This window comes from Mytilus californianus, unplaced genomic scaffold (assembly GCF_021869535.1).
Source record: "Mytilus californianus isolate M0D057914Y unplaced genomic scaffold, xbMytCali1.0.p SCAF_5, whole genome shotgun sequence".
In the NCBI taxonomy this organism is placed as follows: domain Eukaryota; kingdom Metazoa; phylum Mollusca; class Bivalvia; order Mytilida; family Mytilidae; genus Mytilus; species Mytilus californianus.
In genome coordinates this window covers 115168164-115185991 of record NW_026262701.1, presented here as the reverse complement: position 1 = coordinate 115185991, position 17828 = coordinate 115168164, and the positions used below count along the sequence as shown (strand labels likewise).

Below are 17828 nucleotides of genomic sequence, written 5' to 3'. Positions count from 1 at the left end.
CCATAACCTGTACAGTTGACCTGATGCAATATATGTATACTTAATTTTCCAATATTGTTCAGGAAATCAGGAAAATTTAACATATATTTTGTATTTTAAAAGCTTTTAGAAAATATACAAGTTTTTCAGAATATCTCATAATATGCATAATTTTTCATAAACAATTTCTGATTGTGGTATTTTATTTGAATTATATATTTTTAAATTTCTAAATGTTCACAAAAAAAGTTTTAAAACTTAATCCAGCATATTACACTGAAAAATTAACCAGCTGCATTCATGTAGTTTTAGATAGCATGAGTTACTTCCAATGACTGTGGATAGAGAGAAAGTTTAGTTATTATTATGAATAAGCACTTTTTGTGGATGATAGTAGTTATAATAGTAATCTTATTTTGTATCTTTTCAGAGTTTACATCAATGGTCAGACTTGTGATCCCAAAGACACAGTTACAGATACATTGTAAGAGGAAAACATAGAACTATTTAATCTTATGTTAGAAATTTTATGAACAACACTTTTTATTTAAAACTCTATCGATAAAATAGAAAAAAGTGCAAATCTGTCTTATAAAGACACTTATTCTTAGTCATGTAATTCTTTTATATATATATTCTACCATTGCATTGAGTGTGATATGATATTTCTCCACTCAAGACACTTATGACTTCACAAAAAAAGGGGACAATGCTTGATTATGTCACATATAAAGAACACAGCTTTTTGCAGATCATTGAAAGAATGACTACATATCACAAATAAATCATTAGAGTAAAAGACGCATGTGATACGATATTTCTCGACTCTTGACAGTTGAATTTTAAATATTTTGTAAGCTCAGCAAGCCTCGAATTTTGGATATAAAAATTTAACTCATGAGTGTTCAAATTTAATTTGAATTCTGTTGTTCTATAGATGTGAATTTAGCTTTGAATTAAGAATAAAAAGACCTAATTACATGACAACCCAACAGCAGAATTGACAATTTACACAAATAGATTATCAGATGAGTTGGCTTTGCACTTACATGACCTATGGTATTATTTAAGTAAAGCTCATTTCTGTATCATAAAATTATGTGTTTATTTTTACAGCTATGGCCTTGCATTGGAGCCTTCCGATGGTGTTAATGGTTACATAACATGTAAAATGGGTGGTTCTTATGTGGGTAACCAGAACATCAGTATCATTATAGACTTTGAATATGGAAGGTATGTAGATAGACCTGTAATGTGTAGATAAGTTAGTTAGTTACAGAGGATTTATTATTATTGCAAATTTTCGTGGATAAAGGTGTTCAACCACAATTTCAACGTTTAACAAGTACAAATTTTCTATGGATTGTATGCAGTCTTTGGCAAAGCCACACAATCAAATATCCACCAAAATATATTTTTTTCTTAATCCACAAAAATTGGTACCTACGAAAACAAATGAATTCACAGTATGTCTTTTGTGACAAGGGAGATAATTTCATTCTAATTTACAAGAAAATGAAAAATGTTAGTTACTGTGGATTCCTTATTATTAGCAGGAAAAAATTTTCTTGGATTTGATGGGTAAGGTATAAAGGTGGACCATGAAGTTTAAAAATGTTCTAGGAAGTACCTATTTTCTATAAGATTGCAGACTTTGGCAAAGCCAGGAAATCTAATATTCATGAAAATTTTATTTTTTCCTCAATCCACAAAAAATTGCAACCCAGGAAAAATAAATTAATCCACGTATGTCTTTTGTTATAATAAAATGAAAAATTAAAATGATAATGGAAATAAATGAGAAAGGTAAATATACAAACAAAAGTAGAAATTATTTGACAGTGAATGTTAATGAATAAAATCTCAATCTTCACTTTACTTTAATACAGGTCTTATGCTATGTTACCTACAGTATTACTACGCAGTGATGGAAAACTTGCAATGTTACAAACCTATGCAGGTATGTATGATTAAAATAGAGAAATTTTGTTATGTTAGGGTTTTAAAATAAAATCAGTTCTAGTTCTGTAAATGCATATCTTGATGATTTCCAAATTTTTGCTGAAGAGCACTTTCATCAGAATTACACATTAGTCTGTGAATTTGACCCCATTTCATATTACAGCTGAACAGAAATTCTTTGTATATTACACATCTTTGACAAATAATGCTCAATAATAACCTCAATGAAAGTCTGGATTAGGAGTGTGAAATATTATGTGAAGTCAGTTTTGAATGTAGCTTAATAGATTTATATTGTGTTGTATTTCAATATTTGTGTGACATCTGATGGAAAAATAAATGTAATCATTGAAAATGTTCAAAACTACATTTTTATACATGTCAGATTGGGAAAAATGGTAGGTTCATGTTCTATCCAAGTTTACCCGTTCATTTCAGAGGTGAATTCCGTATCTCCAGCTGAGGGAAGTACCAATGGAGGAACAGTTTTAACAATAACAGGAAACAATTTTGATGATACTGATGCCCCTGTTGATGTTAAAGTTGGAGGTTTGAAGAAAACAAGACTTAAAAACAAATCATAAACAATGTTATCTTGAATTCATAAGGAAAAATAAGATTTCTTATTCTTTTCAAATATTAGATGGATAATATTTATACCCCCACTTTAAAAAAGTGGGGGTATACTGTTTTACCTCTGTCTGTCCGTCAGTCCATCCGTCAGTCCGTCCGTCCGTCCAATGAATATTTTTTGTCGCATCTTTCTCAGGAACTACATAAGGATTTCTGAAATTTGGTTTCAGGTTTTATATGAGTCAGCTATACTGTGTGATGTGTTTTCAGATTCATCACTCAACAACTTCCTGTTTACCTTATACCTTTAGTGGGGCAGGGGGAATCATTAGTGAGCAGTTCCTCACAGATTCACTTATTGACACTGAATTATCTATAAAAAAATATTGTTTTAAAGAATGATTAAAATGTATTTATTCCTTTCAGGTATATGTTTGATGGGAAACTCAAAATTCTTTTTAAATGAATAGTGTGTTGACCCTGAAAGATGCATACTAACTGATACCAATTTTACTGCACCAAATGCACATTTTGACAATAAATATCTCTTCAGTGATGCTTCAGTCCAAAATATTTGAAAATCCAAAACTTATTAAAAAATTGTAAGTGCTGATAAAACCAAAAAAAGGAAAAAAGTATAGCCAAAGCCAGGCAAGAAATCAAATCTTTTCATAACATTTCTTTATTATTTTAGCTAAAAACACACATTATGAGATATGCTCAACAAAAGCATCTTAAGAAATACTGAAGAAAACATATTACTGGTAAAACAAATGTTGAAGAAACACATTCTAAGACAATTGCTGACTAAATATGATGTTATAGGTATATAATGCTGAAGAAATCAATGTAATGAGGTACCATAAAAACAATGATGGACTTTATTTTTTTTATACATGTCTCCTCACAATAGTGTTAGTCAGTGAACTGTGTGCTAGTATTTCTACAAAATGAGTCCATGTAATGGCTAAGGATAATTTCTACTCAGTCTAGTATATTTTGTTTTAGGTGAAACATGCACAGTTACAACCATGACAGACACAGAGATACAATGTACAACACCGAATCAACCAGCTGCTCAGGATTCATATGCAGGTATGTTTCTATGTTGTTCTACAGTATCAACTTTCAATATGAAATAAGGAGAAGTGGTATGGTTGATAATGATACAACTGTCAAACTCAGTCCTAATGCACATTTATGCAACTATAGATCATAGTATGGCCTTCAACAATGAGCAATATACTTGTATTGTGATTTAATAATACATCTGTCACAGTTTTTTTATGACTACTTTTGAGAAAGTGAAAAATGCTGTGAGAAATATTATTATAATGTCTTTGAATTATTTTAGGTGGCCGTGGATTATTTGCAGAGCAGTGGACACAAACCTCTATTGATTTTGCAGACAGAGCAAATATTTTTGGTTTGACTAGTTCAGCGGCAGATTACGTCTCCTCCGACATTGACAGCAGTTCATTTGTTACAGCTAACAAATCTGGTGCTAATGTATTGAGACTGACAGGTTATTTTGTCCCTAGTATTACAGCACCATACAGATTTCTAATCAAAGCCGATGGTTATGCTTCCCTAAATTTCAGTGCAGCTGGACCACCGGCTGACCAGGTAATATATGTTTTATACTAACATTTGTTATGCCCCAGCCATAGGCGACGAGGGCATTAAGTGTTAGCCTTGACAGTTCGTCCTTCCGTCCGTCCCAATTCTTTTATTTCTAAAATGTTTTGTAAAAGATATTAATTATTACACCCTTACTTCAAAGAAGTGGGTAAACAGGTTTACTGTTGTGCATCTGCCTGTGCCTTTGATTTACTACGATTTGTTTGCAGAAAACTTGGATGTGAAAAGTGTCATGCACATGTATGAAATTTTCTTCAAATTATTCTCAGCAGCTACAACTCATACCTTCTGTTATGGTATAACTAGTGAAAAACATCTCACAGTACATCTTGTTTTATTAATCTTTACCTATAGGTATATGTAGAAATGTAAGAAAAGCAAAACCATAAAATACTTTCCACTAAAGAACATATGATATTGAAAACACTAATGAAACAAATACTTACAGGTGCCGTCTTCAGACTTATAAAGTGCTATCTTTTGATATCTTGGTTAGATATATCACAGTATAAGAAGCATGATTTCTGTATCATTAGATTAAGAACTATGAGCTCGCTCTTAGTAGCTGCAAGCTTTCTATAAATTGGTATACATATCTTATTACATGTTTTTGTTGTCTGTAATGTAATGTCAAAACAATTGGACAGTTTTATTCTGCATTTAAAGTTCAAGAAATAAGGTTGTATTGTCTGCACTTTTTAAATTGTCCCATATTTTCTGCTCAAAAAATGTTATTTGTTCAAAAGTTGTTAAATGCTCAAAAGTTGTTTTTTGCTTTGCTCAAAAGTTGTTATTTGCTCAAAAGTTGTTATTTACTCAAAAGTTTTTATTTGCTCAAAAGTTGTTATTTGCTCAAAAGTTGTTATTTACTCAAAAGTTGTTATTTGTTCAAAAGTTGTTATTTGTTCAAAAGTTGTTATTTTAGACTATATCTGTAAGTATTCCTTAATCACTGACATCATTAACCAGAATTTATTACACACAATGACTATCATATGTGCCTTAGTTTTGTCCACTGTAATATTGTAGAAAACAGCTTTTTTTGTACGACAGCATGGATTGCTAAAATTTATTTATTATTTTAGACTGAAGTAGCCAGATGTGAAAGTGCTGCTGAAGATTACTGGACACATAATGGACAAACCTCTCCTGAATATGATTTAGTTGCAGGAAACAAGTATGTTTGTTTTATCAGGCAAAATTAAAAAAAATCTCTTCTTAGGCCTAATTGTATAATTTAACCTTTAGTTCTTTTTATTGGAAGAAAAGTAAAAAGAAAAAAGAAAAATTGAAGCATACTGATTCTTATTTTTGGTTGTAACCTTTTAAGCCATTATATACCTCTTGTAAGATTTTTTAAATCTTTAACATAGTTTTTATGTCCCATCAACTGATATGTGGGAGACATACTAATTAGGGCCCCGCCAAATGGCGGCCGCCCTATAGTGATCAGGCTGTCTGTCCGTCCGTCCGTCCGTCCATCCGTCCGTAACAAAACGTGTCCGCTCTATATCTAGAGAACTGTTATGATTTCAAAGTTTATACTTGACATGTATATTAACCAACACCAGAGGGTGTGTCATAATGTATGTTCAACTTCCTTGGTGAAAGGTCAAGGTCAATAGTTGACAACCCCATGTCCTATGGTAAAGATCGTGTCCGCTCTATATCTTGAGAACCGTTATGATTTCAAAGTTTATACTTGATATGTATATTACCCAACACCAGAGGGTGTGTCATAATGTATGTACAACTTCCTAGGTCAAAGGTCAAGGTCAAAAACTTTGGTTTTAGTTGACAACCCCATGTCCTATGGTAAAGATCGTGTCCGCTCTATATCTTGAGAACCATTATGAGTTCAAAGTTTATACTTAATATGCATATAAACCAACACCAGAGGGTGTGTCATAATTTATGTACAACTTCCTAGGTCAAAGGTCAAGGTCAAAAACTTTGGTTTCATTTGACAACCCCATATCCAATGATAAAGATACAAATTTTTTACCACACATTATTCACAGTGGGGCCCACAGAGATGGCTCCCATCTCAATGATATCTAGTTTGTCCTGTTTGTGTGTCACGAAAGTTTGACATTACAAAATCTATAGTTTTCTTGGGGAAAGAAAGAAACTTGACAGAATTATTTCCTATCAAATATAGTTGTGCACCTATTTTATTTTTTAATCAGATTTATTTATGAAGTTTCTTAGTATACATGTGTCAATATTAAAATCTCCTACAGTTTGATAGGACTGGCTCATAACATGTGAACATATACATTTCAAAGTTCCATCTAGATCAAATGATTAATTTCTAAAAGATTCTGCCTTTAACACATTCAAGTAAAATATTAGTTGTCAGTTGGACAGCTGATGTAAAATACTGCATTATTGAGTTTTCTGAAAAATGTTCTATAAAGTTTGATTGATTGATGGTTCTTCATCTACTTCCTATTATAGATACTACATGACAGTCCTGGCTGGAAATACCAATGCTCTTGATAGTGTTAAAGTTGCAGCCAGATCTCCAATATCACCAGTAACTGCTAGTATGAGTGGATCAGCCTTCCAGGAAATACAAAATATCATTCTCAACTCTACTAAAACTGATGAAGTACAGGTAAAATATCATTCTCAACTCTACTAAAACTGATGAAGTACAGGTAAAATATCATTCTCAACTCTACTAAAACTGATGATGTACAGGTAAAATATCATTCTCAACTCTACTAAAACTGATGAAGTACAGGTAAAATATCATTCTCAACTCTACTAAAACTGATGAAGTACAGGTAAAATATCATTCTCAACTCTACTAAAACTGATGAAGTACAGGTAAAATATCATTCTTAACTCTACTAAAACTGATGAAGTACAGGTAAAATATCATTCTCAACTCCACTAAAACTGATGAAGTACAGGTAAAATATCATTCTTAACTCTACTAAAACTGATGAAGTACAGGTAATGAGATTAAAGGTATTCATATCCCCATCAAAAGGAGGCAACTCCACTAAAACTGATGAAGTACACGTAAAATATCATTCTTAACTTCACTAAAACAGATGAAGTACAGTCCCTCTTTTGTTAGAAGATACTGCATAGTATGACTTCATTTTAGGTCCACACATTGAAAATGTAATGGTGATGAGTTTTAATGTGTGAGTACTTTTCAGATCAGTCAGAAATCTAATTTCCTTGAGCCAATACTTGTAAATTCCACCAACTGCCTTTCATGCTAAATTGTATATTAGGAGGTTTCTTATTTCATGTGTTTTGTTTTTTAAATGAAGGTTGTTTTATGATTAAGTAATGATCAGTATAAATTGTTACATTTTGTAGGAGATAACAATTAGTGGCTTTGATGCATCATCAACTTCTAAATCCGAAGTACAGACCGTATCTATTACAGATATTGCTCAGCAAAACTTGGATGCTAAATATCGCTTAGGATTGGATGGAGTCTTTACAGGTAATATCAATAGTAAGGGAAGAAAGGATTTGTGGAGGATTTTGTTTTTATAAGATATTACTGTTCTTCATACTACAGTCGATTCCACTTAATTGCATATCGCTTAATAGCATAATTCGGTTAATTGCATACTTTTCTCCTGCACAAAACCATTTCCCATTCATCTAATGTTAAATTGTCCGGTTATATGCATAGCCTTACAAGTGGCCTTTCGGTTAATTGCATAGAAAATATTCGCCAGCTAGATATGCTTAGTTAAAACTGACGAGATTTTTGACCGGAAACGGCAATTTGATAAGTATATTTTTCATGAATGCATCATAATTTTCGTTATTATTTCATATTTACTTTTGTGTTATCTAAATAAAGTTTTAAAACAGTTTCTTTCGTGTTTATATGATTATAAAATAAGCCTCGATGTGTACACAGGTAAAGTTTCCCATGTTCTATTTTAAGCCTCGAGGTCATAAAAATGTCAAACAGGTGATTGTTGTAAAAACACGTCCAATCTATCTCAAAAGGTGTTAATTATTGATTGGATTTCAAACATTGTTCATAGATTACATTTGGGGTGAATTTTAAAAACAATAACCCCTGTTAATTATCGATCATTATCCAATGTGTACTCTCGTAATTGTGGCTTGGGGTGATCTACACTTATGTTAAATATTACAGGGCATTTATATATGGTTGAAGAATTTTATTCATCAATCTTTTATTTTTAATATTTTTTGAAAAGAAAATCAACTTCTAATTATTATATTTTCTCTCTTTCAACACTCGTGTCCTGCAAATAACCCGTACAGGGCCCCATTACCTGTTAACTGCTTTGCATATACGAAACTAACGAGGTTAAAGAAACAGTGTTACATCACTGTGCAAGCGGTAAATACTGCATATCAAAGGCAGTTTAGTACACATTTATTGTTTAAAATGATTATAAACTGTGTAGTATTGTTAAACAGTTAATTTAATCAAAGCGTAACAATGTACATTGTACATCCGGGTCATAGAAACAAATCTATTTTTAGAACAATTAGTTTTATTTTCGTATCTCAGGTAAAGGAAAAGTCGGTACGCAAATAAACTAAAACAAAATGTGTTTATAAACTTTATTGAAAGAATACAAAATAAAATAACATGTACAACACTAGACACATAACTTTTATTAGAATAAATAAGCATTCAATATGTTGTAAGTGGATTATGGACGTTCATCTTTCTTCAGGGATTTCCTTTACTGATCTGTACTATCGATGTTATTTGACTCCGTAATTTGGCATTTCGGATATAAGCATACTCCGCTTAATTGCATAATTTTGTCTGACAAATAGGCTATGCAAATAACCGGAATCGACTGTAGTTTCATCCATTGATATACTGTAAACCAACTAATTTTCGTGAACGATTTATTTTCGTGACTTTCACGATTAGAAAAATAACGTAAATATAAATCGTTGCGAATATGTAAAACTTGGATTTTTCCTTATATATCTACCTCAAGATAATTTGAGAAGTGCGAAATTAAATCGCTGCAAAATGGGTTAGAAACGGCTAAACGCGAAATTAAGTCTCCACGAAAATAAGTTGGTTTACAGTAGTTAGAACACACCCTAGTACATGCTATCACAACTGTGTTCCAGTTTGCTATTCAAAATTGTTTTCGCTATTGTGCAAAGCAGATGTTTGTCCGCTGTTACGATTGCCATTGCAATACCATTGATTTTGTGATCATGTACAGCAGATTTTATTCTCTGTTACCTATTGCATCTGCGCTACTGAAAGCTTGTAATAGGGTGTGTAAATTTTTTTTTCAGAAGAGGTATGAAAATTAAATTTACAGCTAACTACGTTTATTATTAAAGGTGTTGTATCATATACTTTATCTCTGCAGCTCCTTTGTCAGCTACAGCAGATGCTACGACTGTGACAAAAGCATTGAATGACTTAGCTTCTCTAGCACCAGATACTGTGACTGTGGCTCAGACTTCTCCGTCAGATACTTCAGAAGAATTCACAATTACATTTGATTCAACAAGAGGTAGGTCATTAAGTTTGAAAAAACAGCATTTGAAGATTTTAAAGTACATAAATAAATGATAATAACCTGATAATGAATTAATAGGGCTCAATTTTTATGAAATATTTCATAAGACAATAAAATTTTGTTTTACTTTTTAACGAAAAAAACTCTTGATTATCAAGTCCTAATTCTTAACCTTCAAGATCAAAATCCATGCAGATAATAATCATATTCTTTCAATGAGTTTTCAATTAAACTTTAAATTGAAAGTCGTTGTAACTGAACCAATGGCTTATCAAACCTGTAATTTTCAAGCAATAAAAATACCAAATGATCTTTTATACATACCTGGTCTCAGGTTTTATCAAATCTATATCAGTTTCTGTTTTGTATTGACATCTCTTACTCATCAGTCATTCTTTCTTGTACATGATATCCACTGTGTCCACACTTTTTAAAAATTTTGTTTTCTATAGGAAACCTACCTCAGTTGACCTCCATGGTAGAACCTTCAGGCAGTTCTTTAAACATTAAAATATCAACAACCACACAAGGAGTGTCAGGAAAGGGCAAGGCTCATCTAGAAATTGATGGAGTTTTCTCCCCTGCTATAGCCAATGATGCCACTGCAAGTGAGGTAAAATAAACTATTAGATTTGAACTTTAAACTTTAAACTTTACTGATTATAAGTCTATGTGCCTTTCTATGCCAAATGAGTTTGAATAAACATTTTTTTTGGCATTGAAATATTGGTCTCTGTATGAGGAACTGTTGTATATTATACATCTTCAACTTTGCCTTCAAGAATTGAATACTATCTGTCTCAATGTGCATGTTTGAATGTCATACTGTTACCCGCATGATACATATGTCAACAACAAAGCCAACAATCATGTCTCTGCTTACTACATACTTGACGAACCCAGCATCACAAGTTAGAATTTATTTATTTTGTTTCTGACATTTTTTCTTGACCTTAGGTTGAAACAGCTCTAAAAACTATGTTTGGAGTAAGATGTCCATCATCTATTGCTGGATTTGAGACTGGAGTGGCTGCTTATTTTGAAGACTTTGAAGGGAGTGTATCATCATCCATGGGTGAAGTAGTTAGTGAAGTTGAACCTCTCTGTGGTCGATTTTCTATCAAAAATCCTAAATATATCTACCAAACAGCTAATAACAAACTAGGACCTAAAATTGGAACTTTCAGAGAGGTTAGTATTTACATTTTATAAAATGCTGTTTGAATAGTGTAACTAATATTTGTACTGATATATTGATATCACTTTGGAAAAGAGTCTTCTTACCATTTTTTGAGAAAAGGCATAAACATATGTTCTTCTGATAAAACCAGGCCAATTTAGACAATGTTGAATATTGTAATCAAGTATGCAGTGAAAAAAAAATAATATAACCACTATGACCAAAATTAAAATAGAAAATTAAAAATGATTTTATTTTGATTTCAGTTATGTTTTGGATATCAAGGCAGTATACAGCAGTTGAGATTTATTCATACTTATAAAGGTGCTGAGAGAAGCCGCAGTACTTACCTTGATTTCCAAGGAAAGGCTTCAAATGATGTGTAAGTCTTGTCTAAGATTCTTAATATATTTATATTTACAAATGCAAATCCACCAACATCATCATAAAAAAGACGAGCTAGAGTATTTGTTGAAACAATCCGTTTGTTCACTAGTCTTGTATGTCGTATAATAGGTTCAGTCCAGAGGAGAATCGTAAATGATGCTAGTCATGGTGGATTCAGGGTATTCTAAATGGGTTCTGATGGGAAGGTTAGGGGGAGGGAGATGATCTCGTTGTTGAGGTTAATAGTCTTCTAGTCTCATTGAGGAAAGGCTTACTTAGTTATTTTTATGTACAGAAATGAAAACAAATAAAACTTGATTCCAATTTGTCTGAACTTCTAGGAAAATAATTAAATAAAGTTCATGCATAAAAAATAATTTTATCATCCTATTTGCTTTTTGTAAAAACGGAACTGAAATTGCTTTCACCTTTTCCTTCTGTTTTAGATGGAATTATACTTGTATGGACATTGGAACTCCATTGATAAACCTGAACAAAGATGAATCTCTTCACCGTGTAGATAAAATACAAGTTATATCAGAGGAGGATGTTTACATTGACACTGTTGCTATTGTATTAGAAAGCAGTTCTGATGTTGGAAGTAAGCAGATTCATAAAGGACAAAATACAATAGTAAAAAAGGCGGATGATAACCAAAGGGGTCATTCAAACCTCAAAAGGGCAAAAAACAAAAAAATCAAAACACTATAAAAATAATTGTAATTTTCAACAGATTTATTCAGAAGAAAACACTATAAATCATGGTTTGTTAAGAACAATATGCATATTTTCGTAGACATTAATTAGGACATCATAAAAGATTACAAGTTTGTAGAATTTTTACATCATCTGCTACATGAACGAAATTTACTATTTTCACTGAAAATATTTTAGCACTGAGCTCTGTCGTATAAGCCTCGCCACACAACTTTTTTTATTCCAAGACAATATATGGTTGTTCTGTACTTATCTCATTATTTCCCCAGAAATTAATTGTATTAGTGTAAAGAAAGTTTTCAAGGTTATATTTTCTTATATCAGGTGGAATGAATTACCAGAGATACAGAGCTGCTAAACCAGGAGGCTTTCCAATGAAGTCTGTCAGTGTAACAAGTAGTGCAGTTAATCAATATCAGGTTACCATGGAACCATTCGAATGTGGCAACAACTTTGATCTCTTTAAAATTGCTGAATCTCAAACTGTAAGTCTTCATGCTACTCATAATTTGTATCAATATAAACATTCAAAAATTCTAAAAGTTTATACTAATTTTTATTACAAAATTTCACCCATAGGGGTCAAGCAATAAAGTAAAATACATACAAACAAGAATACAACAAATATACACTTAATTTAATATACAAATGTGTTGTGAAAAAGTATTATATAATACTCAGATTGTTAATTTTACACCAGTGACCAAAAATGGTCAATGTAAAATTCTTTAAAGTTTTTTAATTGATTATTTGATGACATTATTTAATATCTTTTGAGCATTTTATTTTTTCTAAGACAATGACCATGAGACGGTGACAAGTTCTCTGATACAAAATTTGTATGCGTTAATTAGAAATAAACGTTTAATGCATATCATGATAGAAAATAAAGATTAATTTCATCTACAGTTAAGATTACAAAATTGAAGATCATGTAAAGATGATTTAAAGAAGAGACATTTTGACCACAAAATGTACCTTCGCCTTGATTTGCCATGTCTATTTGAATTGAAAGCTGATCAGTATGAATAAAGGCTTGAAGTTTATAATTGAAATATATTTTATACATTTCAGGGAAAGTTATCTGTTGCTGTTACACAAACATCTACAGCCAATCCACCAATTACTGGTTCTGTTACTGTAGCGTTCGAAGGATCTACCCTCAGTAGGTTTTTTTTTATTCCCAAATATTTGTATGTTATTGTGGATTGTATGTTCTAGGCTGCTTATTGTTCGAAAGTTAACAAAGACATTTAATATGTTTTTTGATAAACCTATGAGTAATGTGAGATATTGCCATTACTTAACATCTATCATTGGCATCTGTCGTCTTTTTGAAAAATTTTCTCTTCTGAAATCACAAGACCAATTTCAACCAAACTTGAACTGAATGATCCTTAGGATATCTAGTATGAAGTAAGTGTTTTTTATCCTGCCAAACCAACATGGCCACTATGGATAACAAAAGAACATAAGGGTAAATGCATAGATTGATTATTATATTGGAAACAATAATAGAATCAAGTAAAGTATATAGTGGCACTTTATGATTTTACAGGAATCCCAGTTGACTCTACAGAAGAACAATTGAAAGTTCTATTGGAATCTCGGTTCAAAGATACTATGGGACAGGTGGAAGTTGTGCATCAAGGAGACTGTTCTAACTTTGCTTGGACTATAACCTTTTTAACCAACAGGGGAGACCAATCTGAGATAACAGTACGTACAACCATTTCAAATCAGTCTGGGAAACATCCTTGATTATGTATATTCTTGCTTTTATTTTTTCTTTGATTGTGATATGAATATTTTCTATGATTTTGAAATCGATTACACTTTTGGACAGTTTATATGGTTTTATCTGTTTTACAGATTAGTGATCAGAGCAACTTGAATGGAGCTAGTCCAAGTGCTAAAACAGAGACAGTAAGAAATGGAGGTCATATGTTAGACACTATGGGAGGAGATTACCTAAGGACACCCCACGCTAAACCTCAGGTGGTGGTTGGCATAAACAATGTTCCCTCAAAATGTGCCGGAACTTGTGCATTTGAGTGGAAGTCTGACAGTACCCCTACATTTTCATGGGCATCTCCTGTTCAAGGTACATACTTAGTTAGTAATGTTAGATAAAGCTAAGGGCATCTCCTGTTCAAGGTACATACTTAGTTAGTAATGTTAGATAAAGCTATTGGCATCTCCTGTTCAAGGTACATACTTAATTAGTAATGTTAGATAAAGCTAAGGGCATCTCCTGTTCAAGGTACATACTTAGTTAGTAATGTTAGATAAAGCTAAGGGCATCTCCTGTTCAAGGTACATACTTAATTAGTAATGTTAGATAAAGCTATTGGCATCTCCTGTTCAAGGTACATACTTAATTAGTAATGTTAGATAAAGCTAAGGGCATCTCCTGTTCAAGGTACATACTTAGTTAGTAATGTTAGATAAAGCTAAGGGCATCTCCTGTTCAAGGTACATACTTAGTTAGTAATGTTAGATAAAGCTAAGGTCATTTCCTGTTCAAGGTACATACTTAGTTAGTAATGTTAGATAAAGCTAAGGTCATTTCCTGTTCAAGGTACATACTTAATTAGTAATGTTAGATAAAGCTAAGGGCATTTCCTGTTCAAGGTACATACTTAATTAGTAATGTTAGATAAAGCTATTGGCATCTCCTGTTCAAGGTACATACTTAATTAGTAATGTAAGATAAAGCTAAGGGCATCTCCTGTTCAAGGTACATACTTAGTTAGTAATGTTAGATAAAGCTAAGGGCATCTCCTGTTCAAGGTACATACTTAGTTAGTAATGTTAGATAAAGCTATTGGCATCTCCTGTTCAAGGTACATACTTAGTTAGTAATGTTAGATAAAGCTATGGGCATCTCCTGTTCAAGGTACATACTTAATTAGTAATGTTAGATAAAGCTATGGGCATCTCCTGTTCAAGGTACATACTTAAATAGTAATGTTAGATAAAGCTATTGGCATCTCCTGTTCATACAGTCCAACCTGCTATAACAGTCACCTCTTTTAAGCAAAAACCAGTCTTTGCAGGTCACTTTCTGTAGTAATACCTATGCATTTTGACCTTCAAATTGAAGGTCACCTCTCTTATAAAGTCAGTTTCCTCTGGTCCTGAAGGTGACATTTATATACAGGTTCGACTGTAATAAATTAGTAAGTTAAATAGTACAATAAACAATTTGTTGTTGTTTGAAAAAGAATAGGAAAAAAAGTAATGTTTATTTGGAACATGTGTGAATGCACTCGTTTAATTGGCTGTCATTGTGGATATAATAATTTGGCTTTGTTAGCTGTGAAGACATTTGTTTTCATTTTCAGTCCCATTATCTTAAAATTACAACAATAAAGGTATTTAATTCTTGACATTTATTTCATATAATATTTTGGAATGTAGTTGAATTTTGTATCCCGTGTTGAGTATTGTTTAGGAATTTTGTATCCTGTGTTGAGTATTGTTTAGGAATTTTGTATCCTGTGTTGAGTATTGTTTAGGGAAGTTTTATTGATTGTTATTTAGGTACACAAGCTTTGGGAACAGAATTGACTATTGATGGTAGTGGCTTTAGTTTAACTCAGACTGACAACACAGTGACCATTGGTGGTGTAGAATGTACAGTTACAGCAGCAGCATCAACCTACTTGAAATGTAATGTTGGTAATGGACCAATGGGACAGTTTCCTATTCTCGTAAAAGTTGCAGGAAAGGGTCAAGCTTCAGGGTCAATACAGTTTACATACACAGCAGAAATTACTGGAATAAGTGGACAAACTTCAGGAAGTCTTGCAGGTATTATATTTTGAATTATTTTCCCATGATTTTTGTACAAACAAATATGATTTAAAGAAATTGGATTATTTCTAAGGCAATATACTAGTCAACCCTATTTTATGCCCATAAAGTGTTATCCTGGTCTGTCTGTTCGTGCATCCGTACAGTGTCTGTACGTCCCAAAATTAGTTTCTGTCCTCTCACTTAAGTTTGCATCAACCAAGTGTTATGAAACTTATACATAATGCTTATTTCCACAAAACACAGATCAACCACTTATACTGTTTGAGAGTTATGCCTTTTACAAATGAAAAAAATGCTGAAATTTCCAAATGTAAGATTAGATATAACTGAATAGGTCTGACAGTTACGTTAAATGTTTTTCAGGAGGAACTGTTGTAACTATCACTGGGTCAGGTTTCGCACCTGACGTGGACATACAGTTTGATGGGGTGTCTGCTGTAGTACAGACCAGTGAACCTGGACAAGTTGTTTGTCTCACACCAAAGGGGGTAAGTTCTTAAAAACTCAAATAGGTGTTCTATATTTGTTTGCTAAGATACTTTTGTTGCAAATGTAAATTTTGAAGAGAACCTGATAAGAAATGGCATAACACGATTAAGGAGTAAGAACAGTTTTAAATACAATTAATCAGCCTGCATTTTTACAGTATTTTATGGTCTATCTCTCAGTTGGTTATTTATTTATTAATGTTATTTCTGTTGTAGTCCTCAGCAGCTAGTGTTGCTGTAACTGGTGTACAATATGGGAACACACTGACTTCACCAACACAATTCACATACGACGCTTCCAAGACTGCAACTATGTCATCCATTAGCTCAAATGAGGCATCAGTGTTTGGTAAGATTTTTGTTTGTTTGATAAAGCGACAGCAACCCCCCCAAAAAAATAACCAAGAGATATATAGAGGGCAACATACAATCTTCAACAATAAACATTTTATCTACACATTATGTCAAGATCTAAATCATCTATAAATAGTGTGAAGAAATTTAACAGAAAAATCCCTCCCCCTTTTCAATCTGAATCAATATATTAATAAAACATTCATTAAAGAGAACACACATTCAAGGAACAATAAAACATAAAGCATTATAAATTAAGTATGATTTTAGTCTGAACAATTGTGTAATGTTATTATGTGTTAGATTATACACTCAGATGATTTGATGACAATGAATATGGTTTTAGCTCAAATGTTTAAACTTTCATTTATAATTTGTTTAAAATGAAGGTGGAAAATCAATTACAATTAGTGGAAGTGGCTTTGGAGGATCAGCTTCTAGTGCAGATGCAATTAAAATCAATGGAAAGGCTGCTACAATAACTTCCTACAGCGATACCAGTGTGATTGCCACTCTACCAGCCAACGCCCCAGGAACATACAGTATTGGTTTTAGTATTGGATCTGATGGATATGCATCAGTTGCAGCAAATGTTGTGTTAGTATTTGAGTTTGATATCAAACTGGTTTAACATATAAAAAATATTTATAAAGTATAATTATAAAGGACCAGGGTACAAAAAAGTTGAAATTTAAGGACCAAAATTATTAATGACTCAAACTCCAAATATGAAAAAGATGTAGTTAATTGCAAAATAGAAAAATTTTAACAAATTGCAAATCAATGAGTGGATACAAATGGAAGTATGTTATATACCTTCTAACAATATAAGTATAATGTTTATTTATTTATTAGTGGAACAGTAACGTATCAGTTGACTGTGACAGATATCTACCCCACACAAGGTTCCCTGTATGGTGGAAGTCTTGTAACTGTGTTTGGAAGAGGATTTGGTACCAACGCCTCATTGGTTGATATTTCTTTTGGAGCTTATAAATGTCAAATACAAGATATAGCCGATACTGAACTTACTTGTCTAACATCAACTACAGCTAAAACTCATGTGGTTACCAACCAAGGATCTCATTCAAGTGAGTAATGTTCATATACTGGTAATGCCTTGTTTTTCTAAGTTTTGAAGTCATAGAAATGACTAAGATGTTAAGTTGCTTCACATCATTAGTATCTAAGATTCGTGTTACAGAA

The 17828-nt window shown here is 32.2% G+C and overlaps 1 protein-coding gene across 4 annotated transcripts in view; it reads left to right on the top strand.

The window, feature by feature from the left end:
• The window catches only part of LOC127700726 (fibrocystin-L-like), a 71307-nt gene that overhangs the window by 17387 nt on the left and 36092 nt on the right, over window positions 1-17828 (top strand). For all 4 annotated transcript variants that reach the window (XM_052204339.1, XM_052204338.1, XM_052204337.1 and 1 more), the window contains exons 7-29: window positions 410-463; window positions 1096-1212; window positions 1869-1939; window positions 2380-2490; window positions 3523-3609; window positions 3869-4140; window positions 5241-5332; window positions 6616-6775; window positions 7498-7627; window positions 9522-9668; window positions 10127-10287; window positions 10632-10865; window positions 11121-11236; window positions 11688-11842; window positions 12283-12443; window positions 13033-13123; window positions 13517-13677; window positions 13831-14062; window positions 15505-15774; window positions 16144-16268; window positions 16485-16617; window positions 17012-17219; window positions 17478-17713. In XM_052204339.1, coding sequence (XP_052060299.1) covers window positions 410-463; window positions 1096-1212; window positions 1869-1939; window positions 2380-2490; window positions 3523-3609; window positions 3869-4140; window positions 5241-5332; window positions 6616-6775; window positions 7498-7627; window positions 9522-9668; window positions 10127-10287; window positions 10632-10865; window positions 11121-11236; window positions 11688-11842; window positions 12283-12443; window positions 13033-13123; window positions 13517-13677; window positions 13831-14062; window positions 15505-15774; window positions 16144-16268; window positions 16485-16617; window positions 17012-17219; window positions 17478-17713 — 3524 coding nt within the window. The remainder of the gene's footprint in view (window positions 1-409; window positions 464-1095; window positions 1213-1868; window positions 1940-2379; window positions 2491-3522; window positions 3610-3868; window positions 4141-5240; window positions 5333-6615; window positions 6776-7497; window positions 7628-9521; window positions 9669-10126; window positions 10288-10631; window positions 10866-11120; window positions 11237-11687; window positions 11843-12282; window positions 12444-13032; window positions 13124-13516; window positions 13678-13830; window positions 14063-15504; window positions 15775-16143; window positions 16269-16484; window positions 16618-17011; window positions 17220-17477; window positions 17714-17828) is intronic.